The 25849-nt window shown below is 37.0% G+C and overlaps 2 protein-coding genes across 4 annotated transcripts; one reads left to right on the forward strand and one right to left on the reverse strand.

Moving 5' to 3' along the window:
* Positions 1 to 5680: 5680 nt before the first annotated feature.
* Positions 5681 to 25566, forward strand: LOC140168073 (actin, cytoskeletal 3-like). 3 transcript variants are annotated; one of them, XM_072191374.1, is made up of 4 exons: positions 5681 to 5807; positions 7243 to 7421; positions 23918 to 24061; positions 24997 to 25566. In XM_072191374.1, exons 2-4 carry the CDS (start codon positions 7304 to 7306, stop codon positions 25512 to 25514), a joined length of 780 nt encoding a protein of 259 aa, XP_072047475.1. In that variant the 5' UTR covers positions 5681 to 5807; positions 7243 to 7303; the 3' UTR covers positions 25515 to 25566. The 3 variants fall into 3 exon arrangements, 1 of the variants encoding a protein (XP_072047475.1); XR_011861142.1 differs by lacking the exons at positions 5681 to 5807; positions 23918 to 24061; positions 24997 to 25566 and adding exons at positions 15820 to 15969; positions 17690 to 18504; positions 22266 to 22436 and having other exon boundaries at positions 7300 to 7421; XR_011861143.1 differs by lacking the exons at positions 5681 to 5807; positions 23918 to 24061; positions 24997 to 25566 and adding exons at positions 15820 to 15969; positions 17690 to 18504; positions 18779 to 19496 and having other exon boundaries at positions 7300 to 7421.
* On the reverse strand, positions 13817 to 14959 carry LOC140168692 (uncharacterized). Its single transcript, XM_072192102.1, has one exon. It carries the CDS (start codon positions 14957 to 14959, stop codon positions 13817 to 13819), a length of 1143 nt encoding a protein of 380 aa, XP_072048203.1.
* Positions 25567 to 25849: the final 283 nt, after the last annotated feature.

Consider the following 25849-nt stretch of genomic DNA (forward strand, 5'->3'; position numbering starts at 1 on the left):
TTCATGCAATTTGATTGATTGATTGACAATCTTAATAAACTTATTTGCGGACTTATTGATCACATAGGACCCAAAACTGGATCTAGTTGAAACATTTCTTGTTTATGTTCACGCATAGTATGCCCTATCTATGCACTGTTCTGTAAAAGACCCGCATTGAACACCTACAGTGATATCTAAAGGGGTTCTTTATCAGTAAATAAAAACATCACATCATGAAGAGCGCTTGTATGTTGATACTTCAATGGACTCTGTTACTCTCCATCATCCTGGAAGCTTCATCGACATCAGACACACGAGTGGTTGCAAGATCACCAGTGAATCCTGTCAAAGAAGGTGGCCTTCTATCCCTCCATTGTCAAGTATGGAACCTGGAACAGAATCATCAGTTGACAATTACGAGAAAAATTGGAGATATCTACCAACAATTATCGGTCAACGAGGACATACTACAATCGGTTGATGATAGAATTTATTTAGCGGTAAGACAACTTACTGACGGATCAATTGTGTATTTTCTATCGGTTATGTACGCAACGAAAGAAGATCAAGGGCGCTACACATGTAAAGTGGAAAAACTCGGCGACACCTCAACTGTTAATATTGTCGATTCTGTAGACATGGATATAATGAATTTTCCTTCCAAATCATCACCTGTTTGTAATGATAAGAACTCATTACAAGTCTTATGTGGTGCACCTGTTACCTTTAATTGTACCTCAGAATTGTCTTTTCCTGTTGTTCAAATCACCTGGAGTCGAACTGGATCTGAAAAAACTTTAAAAACAACTCAAATGTATTCGGATACTTCGACGTTTGCAGAGCTACATTTTGTACCTACATCACGTGATGACGGAGTCGTATTACTCTGTAAAATAACGAGCCGTGCTTTTCCTGATCAACTTCAAACATGCCATATTGGACCAATACATGTAATGCATAACCCAAACGAATCACCACAACAAGGGGGTTACACAACAGAGATATCGGACGTTGCACCAAGCTTAAAGAATGATATAGCTACACCAATTTTAGACAAAAGAAAATGTCAAAAAACATGCTCATTAACGTCTGCGGATAGTTTATTCTGGATTTTGGCCTTTTGTATAGCTGGTTTTCTCGCGTTTGTTTTTCTTTGCCTAGGAATCGTCCTATCTATTCGATTTTATCGCACACGGAGATCGTTGAACATGGCACAGTCGTTAAATCGATACCCCATCGAGGATGTCTACTCAGAGCTCGACCTAAAACCCGCGAGAGATCCTAGAGTATATATGACATTAGAATTACGTGAAAAACTCAAGAACGTACATTATAAAGAGACTCCAAACGTGCCTAACAATGACAGTTATTAAGCCACTGCATGCGTCAGTGAAAAAAATTTAAATAGTAATTCTGCTACTGAAAAAATAAGGTATAAAATGTGCAGAACACAATTGATCTTCTTTCTATTGTTCGAATTCAAAATGTGATTTTCAGATCACAATTTTGTTGTGTGATTATTGTAATAAATTGCAATCACATTTTAGGCACGTTTCATGCTTGTACCATTCGTATCACACAAGAGCAACACTAATGTACGCTTTCCTGTGACCGGACTTCCTCCCAAAAATTAAGCTGAATTTATACTCGATCACTTTTGCAGCCCCCCCCACACATACCACACCCAAATCGCACGCATATTCATAGACCCTCCCTCGGATCCATGGATAACGACTGGTAATGTAGACTATACCATTAGAGGAGGGATAATAAAGCGAGTTGGTAGAATGCTCAATTTCGCTAGTACAATGCCTTCAGTGTTGACAGATAAAGGGGAAGGTGGTTTTAGCTCTGAGTATTTACCCAGAGACAGGCGGCGGATGACATGATCGAGCCGGCAACTTGTGAAACCGCCCGGCCGTATGGCATTTTCCAATATAGTCGGCTAGTTTTGTGGGGTTCATTATCGAACCCCAACGGTTTTAGCTTGTATTTATATTATTTATCAACATAGGCCTATTTGTTTGTGATATTTCAAGAGTTTTAAAATTTCAAAGTAATCCCATTCAATTACACGGTTGACGATGAAAATTTACTGAATTTAGAGAATGCAATGCGGCCACCACCTGCCCAGAGATGTAACCGAGACGGTATGTGGGACAGCCTAGCATGTTCAGTGTGCCAAAGCATCCTCGATTGCTTAGTACCGGAGGGAGGAACAGCTCCCGGGGGAACAGCTTGTGATATTTTAATCCCCGTGTGTGACCTTTGTCCTCAAGGGTTTCTTCTTGGCTCCCGACGCATTCTGAATCTACACATCCATGGCTATTACTTATAGTAAAAACAATATACCGTTGTTGGGAAGGAAAAGCCTCCTATGTACTTGTGGCCCTTGAACATGTTTAAAACAAAACTGCCAAGCGGTTACATAAAAGGTTTTGCTTTAAACATGTTCAGGGGCCAGTGACACACATGACGTTTTTCCCGCCCAAAGATTTCATTAGTATGCAACTTCACACTCATATGGCCAGTCTCCTCGACTATTGTTGACATACAGTTTGTTTGTTCAAATAATGCAGATTGTTTTAATTTTTAAATTTGAAGGAGGATTTCGTGATCCTAGCATCCTCTTTTTATGAAATTTTTCAGTTGATATCCACGAAAAAAGCTTATTCCCAAGATTTCGTTTGCGAGTTATGCATGATTATGTGTATTACACTGCTCCATAGGCCACTGTTGTAATTTCGTTTGGTATACCAGAACGAAATTCAAATTTGACGATCTAAACGAATTAATCTGCAAGATATTTTTGGTACATAAACATTATGTAGCCAGAGGTTTTCAGCGGTATAAAAATATCAACTTTTTTGAGAAAAGTGGGGGGATGAGGCTGTGGATCACGAAATGCCATTTTAATGTAAGGCACAATGTAATAATAACATTTGTATATCATTGTAAATTATTTTGTAAATGAAGTGTAATAAATTTTGTATACGTATCCATTTAACATCATGATCATGATCAAGTTTCATTTTATTTTTTTTTTCTTCTAAAAATGAATTAAGCACAACTTTGGCAAAATCGAACCTATAATCCAAACTACCTCATTGAACATGCCGAAGTTTGAATTATTTTAAGAATTTAAAAAGAAATGTTTGCCAATATTAATGAAGGAATTACTTCACATCACCGCAGCTCATTGATGTACTAGTATTTTTGTGTGTCTGCAGAATTCCATCAAGTTCTCTCGAAATTTCAAGATCCTGCCAAAACAGCGTGGGCTGTTGTCTAGGGGTCATAGGTGGCGGAATTGGGTGGGGGAGGCACGTTTGTGCAAGGGGCGTCCTCCCTAAAAATCAAAGCAATAAAGCAATTTAAGTACGAAAAACACTGTGTTTTGGGCCCCAAAAGGATAAAATTAGATAAATTTGCGCGCTTCACGCGCACTGGCCCACAAAATAGGAAAAGCTCACCTCGTTTGTGGCTAAAACGAGGTCCTGTCAAACATTACCCGATTTCACTTATATTTCACCACATGGAAAGAGAACCCCTAGCAGTGGCGGCGGAAGTATTAATATTTGAGTAGGGATCGTCCGGGGACGAGCATATTTTGTTATACGGTTTTACTGGGACTTTTTTCAATGTGAATCATGTGAATTCAGACCATGTACTACACTTTATCAGTGGATAGCTACTTCATCAATACCAAAACCAGTAGTAAATACTATATACTTCATCAACACTAGCATTAGCAGTAGATAGTAACTAGGTATACACTATAATCAGTAGAATGCTGTCAATCAATATAAATACGAGCAGTAAATACTACTCCATCAACACTTGTATCATCAGTAGATAGCAACTACGCCTAAACTATAATCAGTACTCCCTATTCCAGAAAAATACCGTACAGCACTAATTTTTTGGGATTAAAAAAATATTATCAAGTTCTGCCAAATGAAACATAGCTCAATCCTAATCCTTTAGTTAGTCCTAACTGGCAATAAAAGAAAAAAATCACTATTTTACTAATTTCTTGAAAAAAGAGACAAAAACATGTATTTTCGGCATATTTTCTGACAATCGAGTCACAAAAATCAAAGTATTCAAAATCTTGAGTATATGCTGAAATTTTGCTATAATTTTCACTTTTTGTGTTTCTTTATTCAAATTATCAGTTATCAGAATGAAACAAATTAGACTGCATAAACTGAAATTAGTCTTGGTTCAAGTCTTTGGGCTTGATTGTCACAGCATACGAAAAACACCCTAAAAACGCATGTTTTTGGCCCTTATTTCCAAAAACTGACCATACAAGCAGTAAATACTACTTCATCAACACTAGTATCAGCAGTAGATAGCAACTACGTCTAAACTATAATCAGTAGAATGCTGACAATCAATACAAATACAAGCAGTAAATACTACTTCATCAACACTAGTATCAGCAGTAGATAGCAACTTCGACTGCACTATATAATAATCAGTAGAATGCTGTCAATCAATACAAATACAAGCAGTAAATACTACTTCATTACTACTTCATCAACACTAGTATCAGCAGTAGATAGCAACTAAGCCTACATCATAATCAGTAGAATGCTGACAATCAATACAAATACCAGCAGTGAATAATACTTCATCAACACTAGTATCAGCAGTAGATAGCAACTACGTCTAAACTATAATCAGTAGAATGCTGACAATCAATACAAATACAAGTAGTAAATGCTACTTCGTCAACACTAGTATCAGCAGTAGATAGCAACTAAGCCTACACTATAATCAGTAGAATGGTGGCAATCAATTCAAATACCAGCATTTAATACTACTTCATCAACACTAGTATCAGCAGTAGATAGCAACTAAGTCGACACTATAATAAATAGAATGCTGGCAATCAATTCAAATAACAGCATTAAATACTACTTCATCAACACTAGTATCAGCAGTAGATAGCAACTAAGCCTACACTGTAATCAGTAGAATGCTGGCAATCAATTCAAATACCAGCATTTAATACTACTTCATCAACACTAGTATCAGCAGTAGATAGCAACTAAGCCTATTTATAATAAGTAGAATGCTGTCAATCAATACAAATATACGCAGTAAATACTACTTCATCAACACTAGTATCAGCAGTAGATAGCAACTAGGTGTACCACAAGGATAAGTTCTTGGACCCATAGGCATACACACATTTTAAAACCTAAAATTTAATAACATAATTCATATACAATTTTTCCAAATGTTGACGTAATATCATCGTAAGGACAACTTGTTGGTGTTTCTTGGTAGGTTTCATATAAAATGTCAGAGTACACGTACATGTCTGGTTCACCAATGTACGGTTAACGGAATATTATGTTTTATAAAATGTTAATCAGAATTGGTTTGAGTTATTTTTAATGTAAATTAATTTTAATTGACTTGTCATTATTTTTAATTGCCTATACAGCTCCATGAAAGTACACACTAGGATCACTAATATCATTAAGTTTATGGTATTATGTTCAAACAATGCTAATCAGAATACAAAAACGAATGTAAACTCTGCAAAAATGCATAAAATGCACACAGGTGCCTACAATTGCACGAAATATTAATATCTATAAAAATGTTATGATAATAAAAAAAGTCCATTTAACAAAATGTATATTTCAGAATAATCCAAAATTATCAGGTTGTTGAACAGCAAGGATGACTAACTGACGAGTTTCTTTTTGTGTCTGGTGAAGTCATGATATAGTGTGTATGACATTGGCAGTCAAACAAGAAAAAACAAGGACTATTGCTACAAGTTTTTGTGTGTCGTAAAGCAGGTAAATTTGTCATTATATTTGATCTCCAAAATGAGCGATATTTTACACATCGAGCTCTATTTAGTAGCTCGATGGACATTATGGGGGCCAATATGGGGCCAAAAACACAAGGCATAAATTGATTGGACTTGTTCTCCAGAACAGTGAGTTATACACCAACCGCAATACAACATGGCAGTCAGATGTATATCGATATCGATACGTATCAAACTATCGATACACCTTTGCATAGAATCTTATGATGCGAGAAAGACGAGAGGACATTTTTGTTATCGTTTTTTTATGAAGAATATTGTGTACTACAGTGATTGTGTACTTACCCAAAACCTCTTATGTAATCTGCATAGAGGGCCAGTGTCATCGTATAAATTTCATCATGAACAATCAATAGTTTTGATTCAGGTGCGTTTTGCTAACATTTTGGCTTTTTCTTGCGAACTGCTATTGCAAAAATGTTGTAATACAAATTATATATCCCCAGTGTATATAAAAGAAAAATAACAAATTCTTATGAATAGATTATACATTAGGCCGTATAAAATTAAATTAATGTTTTGGTTCTCGTCCATAGGATTTTCATGAATTGATGAGGGAGGGAGGTGTTTTTTTTGTTTTTTTTTCCCCATGTAAAATTAGCATTGCCAGTAGTTTTCGGTCTTCTCCAACAGTGCTCGAGGAAACGATGAGGCCTTTTTTTTTTTTTTTTTCAAATGTGAGATTCTGAGGATAAACCCCTAGAGTACCACAAAAGACTTGGAAGTGATGCTTGTTCTCTAATAAACTTATTTATATGTATGAAGATTTCATAAATCATTCCAAAGTCTAAAAAATTGAAAAATCTAAAATAAAAAAAAATCTGACAAATCCCAGAAATTGAGGAGGGAGGGGACGAGAACCAAAATATTAATCTTACACGGCCTTATAAAAGTAGCAAAAATAGTTTCCCAAATATTTCTTACTGCATTGTTTTCTTACAAACTAGTTTGTGCAAGTGGGCTATAGTTTGATCAGCTCGTAAGAGGCGGGAAATGTTAGGCTACTACGCCAAATTGCAAAAAGTAGACCCACGTTAAGAGTGCTATTAGTTGACTTGTCTGGTCTTTATGTTGTGTGTTAAAAGAAGTAGACAGTGCATTACATGAACTACTAATTCGTGATGCTTCTGGCGAGATGTCACAAGAAAATTCTCAAAATAAAACATTTTGATATTAATCCGCGATGTTATAAGGCCCGCCGATTACGAGCTGATACACCGTCAGGGGTACAATTACCGAATAGGTGCAACTTGCTAGACTTGAGCCCATTCCTCGTTTACGGAGTTTAGGGTTAGGGTTTAGGGTGGGTTAGGGCAGTCTTGTAATAAGACTAGTAGAGTTGTTCCCTATTCATGCTATTCGGCACATATTACTTTTTATTGAATATTTTTCAATTACAGTTCGGTTCTCGATCAGTCTACAACTTGTAAAGCATTGAAACATTTACTATAAAGTGACATAATGGATCCAAGATTCTGGTTGATACTTGTGGTCGTATGCATCATGTCCGAGTCAATAATTACAAGGGCAAACCCGTTACATCGAGTCAAACGTGGTGACACGGCGGATCCGCATCGGCGTAAGTACCACTATATAATATGTCCGGGAGGGGGGGGGTACTTGAATTCTGGCCGGTGTGATGTTGGCTTCATACTCTCCTGCCGCTTGCCGCTTTGAAGATGATTTTACTTCACTGCGCTGTCACACCAGAAACGCTAGCGCACAGTGTCATCGCCCCTATATCTTCATGGTAGAAATCGCCATGGTAGGTTGAATCCACAGCCACGCATGGCAGTTTTCTTCCGACCTTTAATATGAGAGGCAGTAGCCAAGTGACCTGACTAAGGCTACTGACAATAGCCGGGGCAATTGATTTCTCGCTGTGTGAGTAAGCTTGTATACGACATTACGGTCAATGGTGATACTGCCTCCACTGTAGTGAGTGCAGCTGCGCGCTGTAGTCCATACAGGACCAACGCAATATGAAATTAGAATTTTGGTCAGATTTTGAGTTCAAGACGCATGGCCTTTTCCTCAAAGCGCAAACTAACGACTATCATATCTGTTCAACACGTATTTTCAAGTGTATGAGACCACATCTGGTTTCTGGAGACAAAATCATTTACGGGAGATATTCATCATTTTCCAACCCGGTATCCGAAGATTTTCGTCTGATCATGATGCAGTCATGTCTACAGTAGAATTCATCTCGACCTTTGCAGGACTTAAACCCCATTAAAAGCTATTAAACCAAGATAACACTCATTGAAACAGCTCAACTGATTAAATCGGATCTTCTCTGGTTGTGCACATGTGTCTGTTTTGCATGTGCGATATCGCAATAAAGCTGGTATTATAGCTTCAGTTGGGTAACCGATTATAAAGGAAACGGAAGGACACAATGGTATGTGGACCTTTGTTCACGAAATGAGACAATGGCCTGCTTTTTGTTAACCAGCATTCTTGAAAATGAGCAACATAATGATTGTTGACTTAACACAGTTTGGAAATAATTTCTTCATATTTTTGGTGTTATTTGTCGTTTACATATCCTTCCTAAAACACAAAAGTGCGACCCTCTCCAAACACCTAAATTAGCTAAAAATTTAGGACATGTTACAAAACTATATTTTCTAGAATTTCATAGAATAATTTAAATGTAGCTTGTACCGTTTTTTTTTGGCATTTTTCAGAAGTGAGCGGTCCGATACCAATATTTTCGGTCAAATCTTCATTCAATTAACACGGGGAGTTGGCAAGCTATGCCTTGCCCTCACTCATATTTTACAAAAGTGCGACCATTTCTGAACATCTAACCTAGCTGTAATTTTAGGTCATGTTAGAGAAATATATTTGCTAGAAGTTTGGAGAATAAATTAAATATTGGCTGGTTATTTTTCACACAGTGATGTTAACTAGGCAAGAGTCCATTCTTCCAACATACATCACTTGTAGAGGTCACGCGTCAATGGTGAGAGCACTGTGTATTGTGTATAGGAAAACGGACAGTAACTGCAGTATGTATCAAAATCGTGCATAGCAATTCACGTGTATCGATCCCGTGTATTTATTTTAATATCTCTGCTGCATCAAATAATAATTAGCCAGGCGATGTCGGTGTGTAGCGGTGACCAGCGACAAGCCGATATATCGATCACTCCACCGCTTTGCCGCGGCGGCAGTACCGCTGGGAGATGAATTCAAATCAACTCGGAGCGATGCCGCTCTGACGTATGAGAACAAAATACGATTTTGGAGCAAAGCTGAGCGGCAAGAGTGGCTTTCAGAGTCATGCCGCTGCCGCTCCACTTGCAGAAAAGTACAAATGGCATGATGAAGCGCCATGCCGCTCGCTTAATTTCTTTCTGCAACCATAATGGGCCGCAATATATAACTAACCGCATAGTCCGATGGAAGTTCCATTATTGTTAGGGTTAGGGTCTTAGGGTTAGGGTCTTAGGGTTAGGATCTTAGGGTTCGGGTTAGGATTAGGGTTTATGGTTAGGGTTAGGGTTTAAGGTTAGGGTTTAGGGTTAGGGTTAGGGTTAGGGTTAGAGTTAGGGTTAGGGTTAGGGTTAGGGTTAGGATTAGGGTTAGGGTTAGGATTAGGATTAGGATTAGGGTTAGGATATTAGGGTTAGGGTTAGGGTTTAGGGTTAGGGTTTATGGTTAGGGTTGGGGTTAGGGTTAGGATTAGGAGATGATATACGTATTTATAGCACTAATATACTAGTAACAGTATATTGTGTGTATGCATTTTATTCCGTAATCAATAAGTACAGGGTGAGTAAAAAAAAGTGCAATAGAGAAAAGAATCATTTTTTATTTAAGAACCGAGTTGAACCTTTTAGGTTTTAAAACATTTTATAATTAACATATCCATTAGTGATCTTGTGTGAAAAAAATCAAGGAATTAGCATTTACCGTTTTGTTTTTATGACACATTTTATAACGACACCCAATTTTAATGTTTGTCCAACAGACATCTAAAATTTGAATGTCAGCCCACTCTGTGTAAGGTAGATTTGGAAATACGGCCATTTTCTTAATCTCATTTGCATTGAAATAAAATGGAACACCCAAAGTGTTATTGCCCTTGGTCTTGTTTAAGGAGAAGAAACATTATTTGTTGTTATTTTCATTTTCCCTTCCCTTTATTCTCGTTCAAAACCATATAAATTTGTGGGCGGGTTTTTCAAATGTCGAAATGATATGCACCCAAACTGAAGTGGAGTGAATTTCAAAATATCTAGTAAGTTGGACATATTGGGATTTAAAAAACTGGAGTTGGAGTCGAGTGAGGTATGAAGGACTTAAAGTAATGTTAGAAAGTTTGTTTGAACTGAAAAAATAAATAAAAATAAAGCACAAATCAACCTTATTTAAGTTAAAGTCAGTTTCAGAGCTAGCGCATTTATCGTGCATTGTGTGCTCCCATTCAAAATACATGGTACTTCGTGGACGTACAAATAATGAAATTGGGTATCGCAGCAAAAGGACTCATAAAAATTAAACGGTAGAAGCGAGTCACTTCATTTTTTCACAGAAGGTGACTATTGAGTGTAGCATTTATAGAAACAATCAATAATGGGAAAGTTCAACTTGGTTCTTTCATAAATATCGATTCTTTGCTCTGTTGCACTTTTTTGACTCACCCTGTATGATAAACAAACACCTTTCTGGCACAACGATCCATAGCACAGTGTTGTATGCATTAGACTTTGAATACATAGAGTGTGGGTTTGAACACCAGGTATACCGTTGTAGAATTTTAATTCTAGTAAATTTCTTTTTATTTCTTTAAGTAAGAGGAAATAATAATGACAATACACTCGTGTTATATTATGGTCTCATACTTAAATGTATGTTGGCCTACTATGTGTTATCGTATTGCGGCCCATTATGGTTGCAGAAAGAAATAACGCATGCCGCTCAGCGGCAAGCGGCAGAAAGTATGAAACCAGCATTATCATGATTTTGGTCACTAAAATGACCCAGGCCAAAACCACCTGCTTCCGAGCTCACTCAACAGCAAACACATTGTTTATTACATACAACAAATTATTATTTATTAATTAGTGCAGTATGGCTGTCAATCCAATAACAATACAGAATCATACAATACGAGGGGCAGTCAGTATGTTTTAAGAGTTGACTCGTGACGTCATTTGTGGATCGTTTTGATGGCATTTCTCAATGATTACATAAACACTGTACCTTTGTCTTTCAAACAACACATGTAAAAATATATCACACATATGATTACGTAACAGCATTAGCATAAAATCAATGGTGTAGAGTCACCTGGTGAAATTGAGTCGTTTTTATTAAGGGAAATAAGAGGCTGAAATGAGGTATTGTTGTATTTTCTATATTTTCTCGGGAATTAAAGAATGGAAAATGCTGCCTTTTGGAACAGTAATAGAACACAAACTACCAGTTCATTCCACAAACCATGTTTGTTGGGCTGTAAAGGTTTTAGTTTATTTAAAATGCGTGGTCAAATATGTCTTATTTTTGACAAAAACAATTAAGGCTTTTCTTTCTTTAAAAATCTTGATATTGCCAAAAATAGCAAACGTGGAAATTTATTATTTTTTTTGCCAGTTCTGTTGACTAATCTCCAAACATTTAAACGGGAGTCTCCCTAGAAAATATTTGAATCCGTGATTAAAATATAACTGTTATTCTACCATTGTTACATTTATACAAAAAGTAGTGGTACAAAGAGAGAGGCCATCGTTTGAATGAGAAATTTATTTTTAAAACTTTTCTGTTCATTTCAGGTTGAGATCATCCATAAAAATTCATATGAATATTTAAATTACAATTTTCATAGCATTTTATAATATTTTAGGCCCTATTTACATGGAATTTTGCAATTTTCGTGCATTTCCACAATGTTGTATCGGTCATCCCACCTACGCATGCGCAGATTGTTGTTTGATTTGCACCAGTTATCATCGCACTGAGTACCAGCTCTCACACGTGACCAGTCATTATATTTTAGTCTGTTTCATTTTGGAGATAATTGATGTAATTTGTAATAACTGCTTTTTCATATTCGCCATTTTTGCAGAATAATTTCGCTTCCATTCAAGCCCTAAAGTTGTTGAAGTTTCCAGACGTCCTATTTCTATCAAAGTTTAATGGCAAGTCTCATATTTTACCAAATGCAAACTGAGGACCTAGTGTTAATTCCTGCCCAAAACTAGCCATATGCACCTTGTACTTTTGCTGTTCTCGGACATTGTAAACACGTGTTTTTTCTGTCATTTAAAAAGCCCGCCTTTTTGCGTGATTTGGCAGTGTCCCTAGACTATTGATTTTATGCTAATGCTGTTACGTAATCATGTGTATGATATAATTTTTACATGTGTTGTTTGAAAGACAAAGGTACAGTGTTTATGTAATCATTGAGAAATGCCATGAAAACAATCCACAAATGACGTCACGAGTCAACTCTTAAAACATACTGACTGCCCCCTTAATTAAACTTAGAAATATTACACTGATATCTTTTTACTACGATTACTTAATATCTAAGTTTTAAAGTATTTCACTATATTTAATGGTCTTACCCGCCCAAACCGGGAAATAAATTTACTAGCATTTTATATTTCCTTTGCCAATTCTGATACTAGTATTACAATACAAGGCTGCACAAAATAATAAAGACCCAGGTAAAATCACAGTCTAAAGGTATAAAAAGTAAAAAAAAAGACAACGTATTCTTTCAACATTTAAAGTGTACATTGATTACTGGAAATTATTACCATAATTGATACAAGAGCTATTTTCAAATTCATTAGCATGGTCATTTTTAATTTTGTTTCATGTAGAAATTGCTCAAAAAAATATAAAGAAATTAAGCTTCCTATACTATAAGGAAGTTTTAGGGGCCTGAGCTTTCGATCCTAGCAGGATCTTTATCAAAGGCAGAGTGACAAGACAACACACAAACATGCATATATATAGGGACATGGACATAAAGGAAGAGGAAATTAGCAAGACAATAGAAGACATAAGTGTTTCTTGGGAAATATCAATGGGGCAGGAAGTGGGATGTCATGAATGGAAGTAAGAGGGATAAGGATATGAATGAAGACAATGGGCTGAATAGAAATATGAAAATGAATGGCAACTACATGAACATATAACAAAATGATAGATGTAAATAGGAAATAAAAACTAAAATAATAAAGTGGAAGAAAAGTATATTTAAAATTATTTGGGGAAAAAAAAAAAAATTGGGGGGGGGGGGGGGGGGCAAAATATAATGATGATGAAAAACAATTAGTTAGTCGTTTCCCTCTTGGATGTTGAGACCGTGTGGCTGGATGGTACGAAGGCGCTTCATCCAGAATTTCTCCCTGCTGGCACGGACGGTGTCGGGGCGGTTACCTAAAGACTCAATGCCCTGTACGATCATGTCGGAGATGGAGTGGTTGGGGAGGTTAAAGTGATTGCCAACAGGGGTGTCAAGCTTCTTGGTGTTGACAGTGGACCTGTGTCCATAAAACCGCTTCCTAAGTGCATTCTTAGTTTCTCCCACATACTGTATACCACAAACTCTGCAAGAAATGAGATATACTACATTAGATGTGGTGCAGGTGATGTTGCCCCTGATCCTGTGGGAGGAATTGTTGGAATTACTGGCGACAGAATCCCCTTCTTGGATATGATCCTTGCAGACAACACACCTGTTGGAATCACATGTGAAAGTACCCTGTTGTGTGGAAGGAATAGTATCAGAAAGCGGGGGGACTTCAGCTCTCACAAGAAGATCTCTAAGATTGCGAGGACGTCTGTAGGCCAGGACGGGGCTATCGGGAACTGCTCGTTGTAGCCGATCTGAGGTTTGAAGTATATGGTGATTGTCATTAGTGATGCTGCGGAGAGGAGGGAGGTTAGGATGAAAAGTGACCACAAGAGGGACTCTGGTATTGGTGTCCTGGCTTCTGGGCTTCTGCTTCAGTACATCTGACCTGGGAAGAGATTTGACCTTGTTGATGCAATGGCCTGCTGCACTTTGAGTGCGCTGTGTCCCCTAGATGTAAGGTTCTTCTTGAGGTCCCTGGCATGCTGTGAGAAGTCAGAATCATTAGTACAAATGCGGCGGAGGCGGATAGCTTGACTGTATGCTATACCACTTTTACAATGTTGGGGATGGCAACTGGAAGAGTGTAGACTGTCTGTGGGCTTGGTGTATAGATCTGTGACAAGGGAGTCATTCTCCTTTCTGATGGTGACATCCAAGAAGTTGACCTGGTGGTGAGAAAGTTCAGACGTGAATTTAATTGTTCTGTGGAAAGAATTGACATGGTCAAGGAAGGTGTGAAGGCTGTCTTCTTCTCTGGTCCAGATGAAAAACACATCATCAATGTACCTCCACCAAATCCATGGGCGACACGGGGCAGCATCCAACATCTGCTCTTCAAGCCTAGACATGAAGAGGCAGGCGAACGACGGAGCCATGCGGGTCCCCATCGATGTCCCAAATACCTGTAAATAGTAATCTCCCATAAAGGTGAAATTGTTCTTATTTAGTACATGATTCATGATCGTCTTCAGATCATCAATGGGGGGGGGGGGACTGGTGTGGCCACTTCTAGACAGCGCTTCACAGGTAGCTGAAATTCCTTCACTGAATGGGATGTTAGTATACAAGGATGACACATCACAAGTGCCAATGATGACAGTGCTGGGGATCTGGTCTTTGATAGCTTCAAGCTTCCTGAGAAAGTCCGGGGTGTCGTGTATGTATGACGGAGTCTGAGAAACAAGGGGTTTAATGAAGTGATCAACATAGAGGGATATGTTCTCAACATAGAGGGATATGTTCTCAGTGGGGGAACCATTACCGGATACAATGGGTCGACCAGGATTCCCAGGCTTGTGGATCTTGGGGAGGAGATAAAATCGAGCAGCTTTAGAATCTGTAGGAGAAAGAAATGCATGGGCTTTGTCAGTTAATTCATCACGAGCATGCATGTCATCCAGGGTGGTCTTTATCTGTTGAGAGAAAGAGTCAGTAGGATCAGAATTAACAAGAGCATAGTTAGTACGATTGTTGAGGTGCTTCATGGTCTCATCGATATACTTTTGGCGATCCATGACAACCAGTCCTGGTTCTAAGAGACTTGAGAGCCTGGCGTTCCTCACGGGGTAAGTTGTCATGTGTCCTGTGGGGAGAATTAGCAGAATTATTAACTTGGGAACTAACAACCTGCACGTATGTCTCCATGGCTGGAACCCTGTTCTTTGGAGGGATCCAACTGCTTTTCTTGCGAAAAGGCTCAGGTTCAGATGCTGGCTCATCAAGGAAAAACTCCCGTAGACGTATGCGACGATAGTATTGAGTGAGATCCTGACTGAGTTCTACCTGGTTGACCTCTGGAGGGGTGAGACAGAACTTGAGGCCCTTGGAGAGAATATCCAATTCAGCGGAGGAAAGAGAGGATGATGATAAATTAACGACTGTGGAGGGAAGGTTTTCGTTATCATGGTTAGTGGTTGCAGGACGCCTAAACCGTCTTCTGTTGTGCTGTTGACGTTTCTCCAAGATGCCACGGATCTTCCTATTTCTGCGATCAAGAAGTTCGGCTTTCTGTGTGGACAAACATGAATTTATCTCATAATAAATAATCATGATAATAATCATGATAATAATAATATAATAAATATGTAGGGCCCTACTGTCTGACTATTCTTGTTCCGAAGTTGTAACTGAATAAATTTGCAAATATTATGGAAAAGATACATAAAATCATGTCAATCAAAAGGTTCTTATTTCTGATCGTTTCGATACGTACACAATAAGTGCAATTTATTGGATCAGAAAATAAGAACCTTTTGATTGACTTTATTCTACCGATCCTGATGAATTTGTTCAATAGGCCTACATAAGATCATGTTTTACGTGTTCGAATGTCTGCATGGATATGTACCAAATTTTGTTTTTATAATTTTTCTAGCTCGCTGCATACATGTATATGTATGTCCACCAGACTGTAAGCCTGTGTGTGGTTCAGATGGCAGAACATATCCTAATCCATGTGAACTCGCCAAAGAGGCTTGTGAGACCAACTCAGGTGTGATTGCATCATATAAAGGCGAATGTTAAGGTTAGTATGTACAGGGGCAGAGATTTCCAACCAGTTTAGCACGTTTAACGTAAACCCATTTCAGGTGGCAAGCTCAAAACTCCCAAGATAAGGTGGGACAATTGACATAATGAACTATTACATCTGAAATCCAATTAATCCATACACCCCCTATGGAAGACATGACCTTAAACTATCACAGAAGTATGAAGTGAAAATGGGGCTTACCTGAATGGGTGACTCCATTTGACATCCTCCAAATCCTCCTGCAATTTGGCACAATCATCATCGCTGTGAACTTGGGTAAAGACTTTATCATGAGCAAACATCCTAAGCTTGAAATTTCATTTAGGAGGAGTCTATAATGTGTCCAAACCATCGCGATACTTTTAGTTTTGTTATTAAATTTCCGACATTAATATTTTTTTCAAATTTTCGCGAATAATATCAACAACTAGACTTGTGTGTATCAGGTTTACTTCGAATTGGTAAAAGTAGTGCAATTTGGGTTTTTTAACCTTAAAATAACGGCATTTTTTAGGGTAAATTACGGTAAATAAAAAAACCCCATAATATTAAACACCGTTACGAGCATTATACATGAGCACTGACCAGAAATCTTTTGATGTGCATTGATGTATGTAAAGCGCGACCTTCAAGTTACCGACAGATGCACACAGTTCTGTGGGCCATGGAAATTGGTTATTTGCATAATAAATACAATTTTAAATCATTTTTCTAGCACGTTTGTGTATAAATGTGGTAGCCTATGTCATGAATACTCAAATTCTTATCATACGGTGAAATTGATCTTAAATATTTATTTTTATTTTTTAGTCCAAGTATTTCTCATCAAGTTGATATACATATGAATTTTTATCCATATGTGTAAAAACCATTAAATTTGTAGTACTTGATTCAGAGTTTTTTCTGATAGAAACGCCAGTATACAGTATGTGCATTGACAGTGTTGGCAGTTCATTCTCTCAAAGTTGGCTATGTTCATATCATGACATCACTGTTATACAGTGATGTCATGATATGAACATGAAAAAAACGAGACAGATTTGACCAAGAAATACAGTAGTTTCTAGGTCAAATCTGTCCCGTTTGAAGGAACTCACCGCTTACAGTTGGTTTTTGCGGAATATCAATAGTTATTTTCTCAAAAAAGGAGTCATTTTCATTGTCCTCATAATATTAGCTTGCCAATGATATGATGTTGTCCGAACAATATACGCCCTTTAAAGGGAGTACGTGGCACAACTGTTATTGGTTCTTCGTGGTCACAAGTTTATGGGTTTGAGTCACTACGTCTTGTGTAATGCACTCAGCAGTCAGTCCCGTTTGCGTCATATCACCATAGTCCTTCAGGAATGACCTCGGCTATATATAGTTTTAAACTTCTGTCAGCCGAGGGTTATTCTTGAAGGACTATCTCACCCAGGTGTAAACGGGTACCAACTTAATGCTGCATGGGAAAGTAAACAAACTGTGACCAACTTTGAACTTTGACTCCTCTATAAACTTTGAACTTTGAATTCTCGAATAGCCAATGATTGACAAACACTTTAAAACTGCAAACCTTACTCTCCTGTCCGACTATATTTTCCTATGGGATTTTCTAAATTTTGCAATCGTGCCCCTATGACGCTACGCCACTGTTTCTGTATCGATTTAAAATGCAAGAAAATGTTTTAAAAGTTTTTCATCGGTAACACGTTCTTGTTTTTAATTTCAGGAACTTAACCAACTTGATAATGACAAGGTGTCTTTTCGTAAAAATGGTGGCTGCGATTTTCGAAAGTACCCAGATTCAAGGACGCACGTTGGGGCAAATTTGCTGTGTAATCAGCAGAGAGAATAAATGGGACCATCTTTGATGTATTTATTATGGTTAATATATAATATAAATATTAAGGGTCCAAGAATTTACCCTTGTGGTACGCCTGAGCTTATATTTTAAAACCTAAAATTTAATAACATAATTCATATATAGTTTTTCCAAATGTTGTAATATCATCGTAAGGACAACTTGTTGCTGTTTCTTGGTAGGTTTCATATAAAATGTCAGAGTACATGTACATGTCTGGTTCACCAATGTACGGTTAACGGTATTAGGTTTATAAAATGTTAATCAGAATTGGTTTGAGTTATTTTTAATGTACATTGATTTTAATTGACTTGTCATTATTTTTAATTACCTATACAGCTCCATGAAAGTACACACTAGGATCACCATGTCATTAAGTTAATGGTATAATGTTCGAACATTGCTAATCAGAATGCAAAAAAACGAATACAAACTCTGCAAAAATGCATAAAATGCACACAGGTGCATACAATTGCACGAAATATTAATATCTGTAAAAATGTTATGATAATAAAAAAAGTCCATTTAACAAAATGCATATTTCAGAATATAGGATGACTATAATAACTGATGAGTTTCTTTTTGTGCCTGGTGTAGTCACGATAGTGTGTATGGCATTGGCAGTCAAACGAGAAAAACCAAGGGATATTGATTGCTACAAGTTTTTGTGTGTCGTAAAGCAGGTACATTTTTCATTATACTTGATCTTCAAAATGAGCGATATTTTAGTCATTACATCGAGCTCTATTAGTAGCTCGATGGTCAGAGGCCAAAATGGGAACAAAACACAAAGGCCCAAATTGATTGGACTTGTTCTCCGAAACAGTGAGTTATTACACCTACAGCAATACAACATGGCAGTCAGATGTATCGATATCGATACGTATCGATATCGATACACCTTTACATAAAAGCTATCTTTTGATGTGTTTTTTATGCTCTTGTCTTCTTATGCAGTCTGCAAAGGGGGCAGTGTCATCGTTTCAGGCTTATACCACTCGTAAGTACAAAAACACTGTGTTTTGGGCCCAAATATGGTAAAATTGGAAACATTTGCACGCCTCACGCGCACTGGCCCACAAAATAGGAAAAACACACCTCATTTTTGGCTAAAATGAGGTCTTGTTAAACATACCCCTTTTCACTCATATTTCACCAAATGGAAAGAGAACCCCTAGCAGTGGCGGCGGAAGCATTAACGTTTAGGGGGGTATGGATCGGGGGACGAACATATTTTGTTACGGTTTTACTGGGACTTTTTTTTCAATGTCAATCATGTCAATTCAGACCATTTACTACCGGTACACTATATCAGTGGATAGCTACTTCATCAATACTAAAACCAGTAGTAAATACTACTTCATCAACACTAGTATCAGCAGTAGACAGCAACTAAGCCTACACTATAATCAGTAGAATGCTGACAATCAATAGAAATACCAGCAGTGAATAATACTTCATCAACACTAGTATCAGCAGTAGACAGCAACTAAGCCTACACCATAATCAGTAGAATGCTGGCAATCAATTCAAATACCAGCATTATACTTCATCAACACTAGTATCAGCAGTAGATAACAACAAGCCTATCAGTATAAAATGCTGGCAATCAATATAAATACCAGCATTAAATACTGCTTCATCAACAGTAGTATCAGCGGTAAAGATAACAACTAAGCATGTACTATAATCAGTAGAATGCTGGCAATCAATTCGAATACCAGCAGTAAATACTACTTCATACAATAGTATCAGCAATAGATAGCAACTAAGCCTATCAGTAGAATGCTGGTAATCAATTCGAGTACCAGCAGTAAATACTACTTCATCAGCACTAGTATCAGCAGTTGATTAGGCCTACACTATAATTAGTAGTATGCTGGCAATCAATTCGAGTAACAGCAGTAAATACTACTTCATACAATAGTATCAGCAGTAGATAGCAACTAAGCCTATCAGAAGAATGCTGGTAATCAATTCGAGTACCAGCAGTAAATACTACTTCATCAACACTAGTATCAGCAGTAGATAGCAACTAAGCCTATCAGTAGAATGCTGGTAATCAATTCGAGTAACAGCAGTAAATACTACTTCATCAACACTAGTATCAGCAGTAGATAGCAACTAAGCCTATCAGTAGAATGCTGGTAATCAATTCGAGTACCAGCAGTAAATACTACTTCATCAACACTAGTATCAGCAGTAGATAGCAACTAAGCCTATCAGTAGAATGCTGGTAATCAATTCGAGTAACAGCAGTAAATACTACTTCATCAACACTAGTATCAGCAGTAGATAGCAACTAAGCCTATCAGTAGAATGCTGGTAATCAATTCGAGTACCAGCAGTAAATACTACTTCATCAACACTAGTATCAGCAGTAGATTAGGCCTACACTATAATTAGTAGTATGCTGGCAATCAATACAGAGATACCAGCAGTACATATACTTCATAAACACTAAATATACACTAGATATCAGCAGTAGATATCTTCAGATATTTTGACCTTTAATGGTAGCTTGGTTACTTGCAGAGCGTAAATCACTCAAAATCACCGAATTCAATTCGTCTTGTTCAATGTATCAAATATTGCATGTTTCCCTAATATCAGTGTTTGTTATTATTATTATTATTATTATTATTATTATTATTATTATTATTATTATTATTATTATTATTATTATTATTATTATTATTATTATTATTATTATTTCTTTTTTATTATGGCTTTGATCGTTGTAGTGTCTATTTCGTAATTACAAACATAAATAATACTTGCTATACATAATAAACAAACCGTGTAAAGAAATGGTACAGATCACCAGATTCAATTTGAACTTTGCCTTTGTGGTATTAATATTATTTGGAGCGATCAATCCCATTGTGCTATGCTATTACGTATACGAAGGCCTATTAGTCATAATAGTGTGTATGACATGACATTGGCAGTCAAACGAGAAAAAACAAGGAATATTGATTGCTACAAGTTTTTGTGTGTCGTAAAGCAGGTAAAAGTTTCAATATATTTGATCTCCAAAATGAGCGATATTTTAGTCATTATACATCGAGCTATATTAGTAGCTCGATGGTCAATATGTGACGTGTCATGTCAAAAGGGGACACTTTTGGGCAGGATCGTAAATGGAGATATAGCCAAAAATCTGCCAGGGGTAATTTTTTCACAATTTGGGTTTGTTGCGAATTTGTGATGTTATTAATGTTGAAAATATTGTCTGATAGTTTCAGACAGAAATATAACTGGCATCTTGTATTTTTTGAGAAATTTTTCAAGGTAATTCCTACTCTCAGCATGGTCAATAATATTTTTAAAGGCCGATATCTCAATTTCCAATTTTATAATATCATAACTTACAAACTCAATATCTTCGCTTAGAAATGTCCGATTTCATTGGGGAAAACGGCGTTGTGGAGCAAAATATCTCTATATTTAAGATATGTAAAAACCTCGAAATTGATAACCTGCCCAAAAGTGTCTCCTTTTGATATGATACGTCACATATATGAGGCCAATATGGGGCCAAAACACAAAGGCATAAATTGATTGGAGTTGTTTTCCAGAACAGTGAGTTATTACACCTACAGCAATACAACATGGCAGTCAGATGTATCGATATCGATACACCTTTGTATTGAAGCTATCTTATGATGCGCAAAAGACGACATTTTTCATGTTTTTGTTAACGTTTTTTATGAAGAACATTGTGTACTTATTCCCAAAACCTCTTATGTAGTCTGCATAGGGGGCCGGTGTCATCGTATAAATTTCATCATGAACGATCAATAGTTTTGATTCAGTTTCGTTTTGCTAACATTTTGACTTTTTCTTGCGAACAGCTATTGCCAAAAATGTTATAATACAAATTATATATCCCCAGTGTATATAAAAGAAAAATAACAAATTCTTATGAATAGATTATACATTATAAAAGTAGCAAAAATAGTTTCCCAAATATCTCTTACTGCATTGTTTTCTTACATACTAGTTTGTGTAAGTAGGCTATAGTTTGATCAGCTCGTAAGAGGCGGGAAATGTTAGGCTTTTACCACTACGCCGAAAAGTAGACCCACGTTAAGAGTGCTATTAGTTGACCTGTCTGGCCTAAATTTTGTGTGTTAAAAGAAGTAGACAGTGTATTACATGAACTACTAATTCGTGATGCTTCTAGCGAGATGTCTCAAGAAAATTCTCAAAATAAAACAAGTGATATTAATCCGCGATGTTATAAGGTCCGCCGATTACGAGATACACCGTCAGGGTACAATTACCGAATAGGTGCAACTTGCTAGACTTGAGCCCATTCCTCGTTTACGGAGTTTAGGGTTAGGGTTTAGGGTGAGTTAGGGCAGTCTTGTAATAAGACTAGTAGAGTTGTACCCTATTCGGCACATATTACTTTTTATTGAATATTTTTCAATTACAGTTCGGTTCTCGATCAGTCTACAACTTGTAAAGCTTTGAAACATTTACTAAAAGTGACATAATGGATCCAAGATACTTGTTGATACTTGTGGTCGTATGTATCATGTCCGAGGCAATAATCACAAGGGCAAACCCGCTCCGTCGAGTCAAAGGTGGCGATAAGGCGGATCCGCATCGGGGGTACTTGAATTCTGGCCGGTGTGATGTTAGTTTCATACTCTCCTGCCGCTTGCCGCTTTGAAAATGATTTTACTTCACTGCGCAGTCACACCAGAAACGCTAGCGGTGACCAGCGACAAGCCGATATATCGATCAGTCCACCGCTTTGCCGCGGCGGCATACACCACATTTCGCCATAATACATTCTAGAAACGCTTGCTGTTAGAATAAGAAAAATTTTAATGCTAATTTATTGCACATTCTAGGGAAGCGTGGTTACCTTTTTAAAATAACCGAGTGAGAGGGTTTCAAGAAAATATTTTTCCTGTCAAAACTGAAGCATCCTCTGTATAAAAGAAAATATGAATATTAACTGCACATCATATATAACGATTCGTGATACCCAATTATGGCGCATTTGATGTCGTTTAAGAGGCAGAGAATTTTATTTCAATTTTATATACGCCAAAATATTTTTTAATTGAGCAAGAATAAGGATAGAAAAACGTTGAAAATCCTATGTGAATATTACATTAGACCCAACCAAAGATTACTGTTTCGTTTTTATGGTAATCTAATCTTTTATTTTTTTAATTGAGCAAGAATAAGGATAGAAAAAACGTTGAAAATCCTATGTGAATATTACATTAGACCCAAAGATTACTGTTTCGTTTTTATGGTAATCTAATCTTTTATTTATCTAATTGATTATTATTTATTAATTAGTGCAGTATGGCTGTCAATCCAATAACAATACAGAATCATACAATAATTAAACTTAGAAATATTACACTGATATCTTTTTACTACGATTACTTAATATCTATGTTTTAAAGTATTTCACTATATTTAATGGTCTTACCCGCCCAAACCGGGAAATAAATTTACTAGCATTTTGTATTTCCTTTGCCAATTCTGATACTAGTATTACAATACAAGGCTGCACAAAATAATAAAGACCCAGGTAAAATCACAGTCTAAAGGTGTAAAAAGTAAAAAAAAAGACAATTTATTCTTTCAACATTTAAAGTGTACATTGATTACTGGAAATTGTTACCATTATTGATACAAGAGCTATTTTCAAATTCATTAGCATGGTCATTTTTAATTTTGTTTCATGTAGAAATTGCTAAAAAAAATATAAAGAAATTAAGCTTCCTATACTAAGGAATAATAATCGTGATAATAATAATATAATAAATATGTAGGACCCTACTGTCTGACTATTCTTGTTCCGAAGTTGTAACTGAATAAATTTGCAAATATTATGGAAAAGATACATAAAATCATGTCAATCAAAAGGTTCTTATTTCTGATCGTTTCGATACGTACACAATAAGTGCAATTTATTGGATCAGAAAATAAGAACCTTTTGATTGACTTTATTCTACCGATCCTGATGAATTTGTTCAATAGGCCTACATAAAATCATGTTTTACGTGTTCGAATGTCTGCATGGATATGGACCAAATTTTATTTTTATAATTTTTCTAGCTCGCTGCATAGAGGTATGTCCACCAGACTATAACCCTGTGTGTGGTTCAGATGGCAGAACATATCCTAATCTATGTGAACTCGACAAAGAGGCTTGCGAGACCATCTCAGGTGTGACTGTATCATATAAAGGCGAATGTAGAGGTTTATATAGTATAATGTACAGGGCAGAGATTTCCAACCAGTTTAGCACGTTTAACGTGAACCCATTTCAGGTGGCAAGCTCAAAACTCCCAAGATAAGGTGGGACAAGTGACATAATGAACTATTACATCTGAAATCATAGACTCTGTATTCAGAGTCTATGCTGAAATCCAATTAATCCATACACCCCCCTATGGAAGACATGACCTTTAAAATTAACTATCACACAAGAAGTATGAAGTGAAAATGGGGCTTACCTGAATGGGTGACTCCTATTGACATCCTCCAAATCCTCCTGCAACTTGGCACAATCATCATCGCTGTGAACTTGGGTAAAGACCCAGAGTATCATCAGCAAACATCCTATAAGCTTGACATTTCATTTAGGAGGAGTCTATAATGTTTTCAAACCATCGCGGTACTTTTAGTTTTGTTATTAAATTTTCGACATTAAAAATATTTTTTTTTCAAATTTTCCCGAATAATAATAATAAGCTATTAGGGTATATCTTCCCGTAAGTGACAAGATGTGTCAAGCAGGTGCATACATAAGGGCGGTATATTCAAATGGTATTGTCTGGATCATTGAGTATCGATTGCGCACGTATACACAGATGTGTGTGGTCACTCCCCAGGTTTTGACATGAATTACAAATGACGTCGTGAATGACCCAGCGTTTTCATTTTATTATTACAAAATTAATCGTCGTTTATCACGAGTCATAAGAGTCGTACCAGTTCAATTCATCCAAATTAATTTGTATTAAATGAAAAACAAACAGACAAGTAGAGTCATATGTCTTTCTATGACTGTATTCCTACCAAAATCTGATAAGTCAGTGTGTATCGTGTATCTTGCCAATAATGATTATTGTTTTTTTTTTTTTTATCGATCGGGGCTAGCTGATACGTTGAATTTTTTGGTTTTTCTGCAGCCGAGAGAGAAATTGTCCGCGACATGAAGGAAAAGCTGTGCTACGTGGCATTGAATTTCGAAGAAGAGATGCAGACGGCTGCATCCAGCTCAAGTGTCGAAAAAAGCTACGAACTTCCCGATGGACAGATCGTCACCATCGGTAACGAGAGATTCAGATGTCCGGAATCTATGTTTCAACCATCATTCTTGGGAATGGAATCGCCAGGTATTCACGAAACCGTGTACGACAGTATCATGAAAAGCGACGTCGATCTTAGGAAAGATCTGTACGCCAACACGGTGTTATCCGGTGGCTCCACCATGTTCCCTGGCGTCGCCGAAAGAATGCAGAAGGAGATGTTAGCTTTGGCCCCTTCGGCAATGAGGATCAAGATCGTCGTCCCACCAGAACGCAAGTATTCTGTCTGGATCGGTGGTTCCATTCTTGCATCGCTCTCTACTTTTCAACAGATGTGGATTAGCAAACAGGAATACGACGAATGTGGCCCTAGCGTCGTCCATCGCAAGTGTTTCTAACGGAACAAAAAATAATAACCTTTAATAAAAATGTAATGTGTACAATTTGACTTGATGCAATAAAAAGAAATATAATAATATAAAAAAATACATTCTTTTATTTCTATCCATTCTTTCGTTCATTCATTCATATATCACAGAGTGTCGTTGAAACGGTATCGGCGTTCAGCGTCGTTTGGTTGCACCAGAGGCATGAGCGATTGCCAGGAATATGGTGGTACCGAAGCCGTCGTAGTTAGTAAACACCGCTCTTCTGGAAGTGTGTCTTTTAGCGTTTGCACAATTTCATTCAGACAACGAGTGTCCTCTCTTAGCGTGACCAATCCGTTATCGTA

This window comes from Amphiura filiformis, chromosome 13 (assembly GCF_039555335.1).
Source record: "Amphiura filiformis chromosome 13, Afil_fr2py, whole genome shotgun sequence".
In the NCBI taxonomy this organism is placed as follows: Eukaryota; Metazoa; Echinodermata; class Ophiuroidea; order Amphilepidida; family Amphiuridae; genus Amphiura; species Amphiura filiformis.

Bases quoted from the DNA above. Each gene is read 5' to 3' on its own strand.
- LOC140168692 (XM_072192102.1), bottom strand. From the start codon at position 14,959: ATGGATCGCCAAAAGTATATCGATGAGACCATGAAGCACCTCAACAAT.
- LOC140168073 (XM_072191374.1), top strand. From the start codon at position 7,304: ATGGATCCAAGATTCTGGTTGATACTTGTGGTCGTATGCATCATGTCC. The intron at 7,422-23,917 runs GTAAGTACCACT...TAATTTTTCTAG, and splicing joins CACGGCGGATCCGCATCGGC to CTCGCTGCATAGAGGTATGT. The intron at 24,062-24,996 runs GTTTATATAGTA...GTTTTTCTGCAG, and splicing joins ATATAAAGGCGAATGTAGAG to CCGAGAGAGAAATTGTCCGC.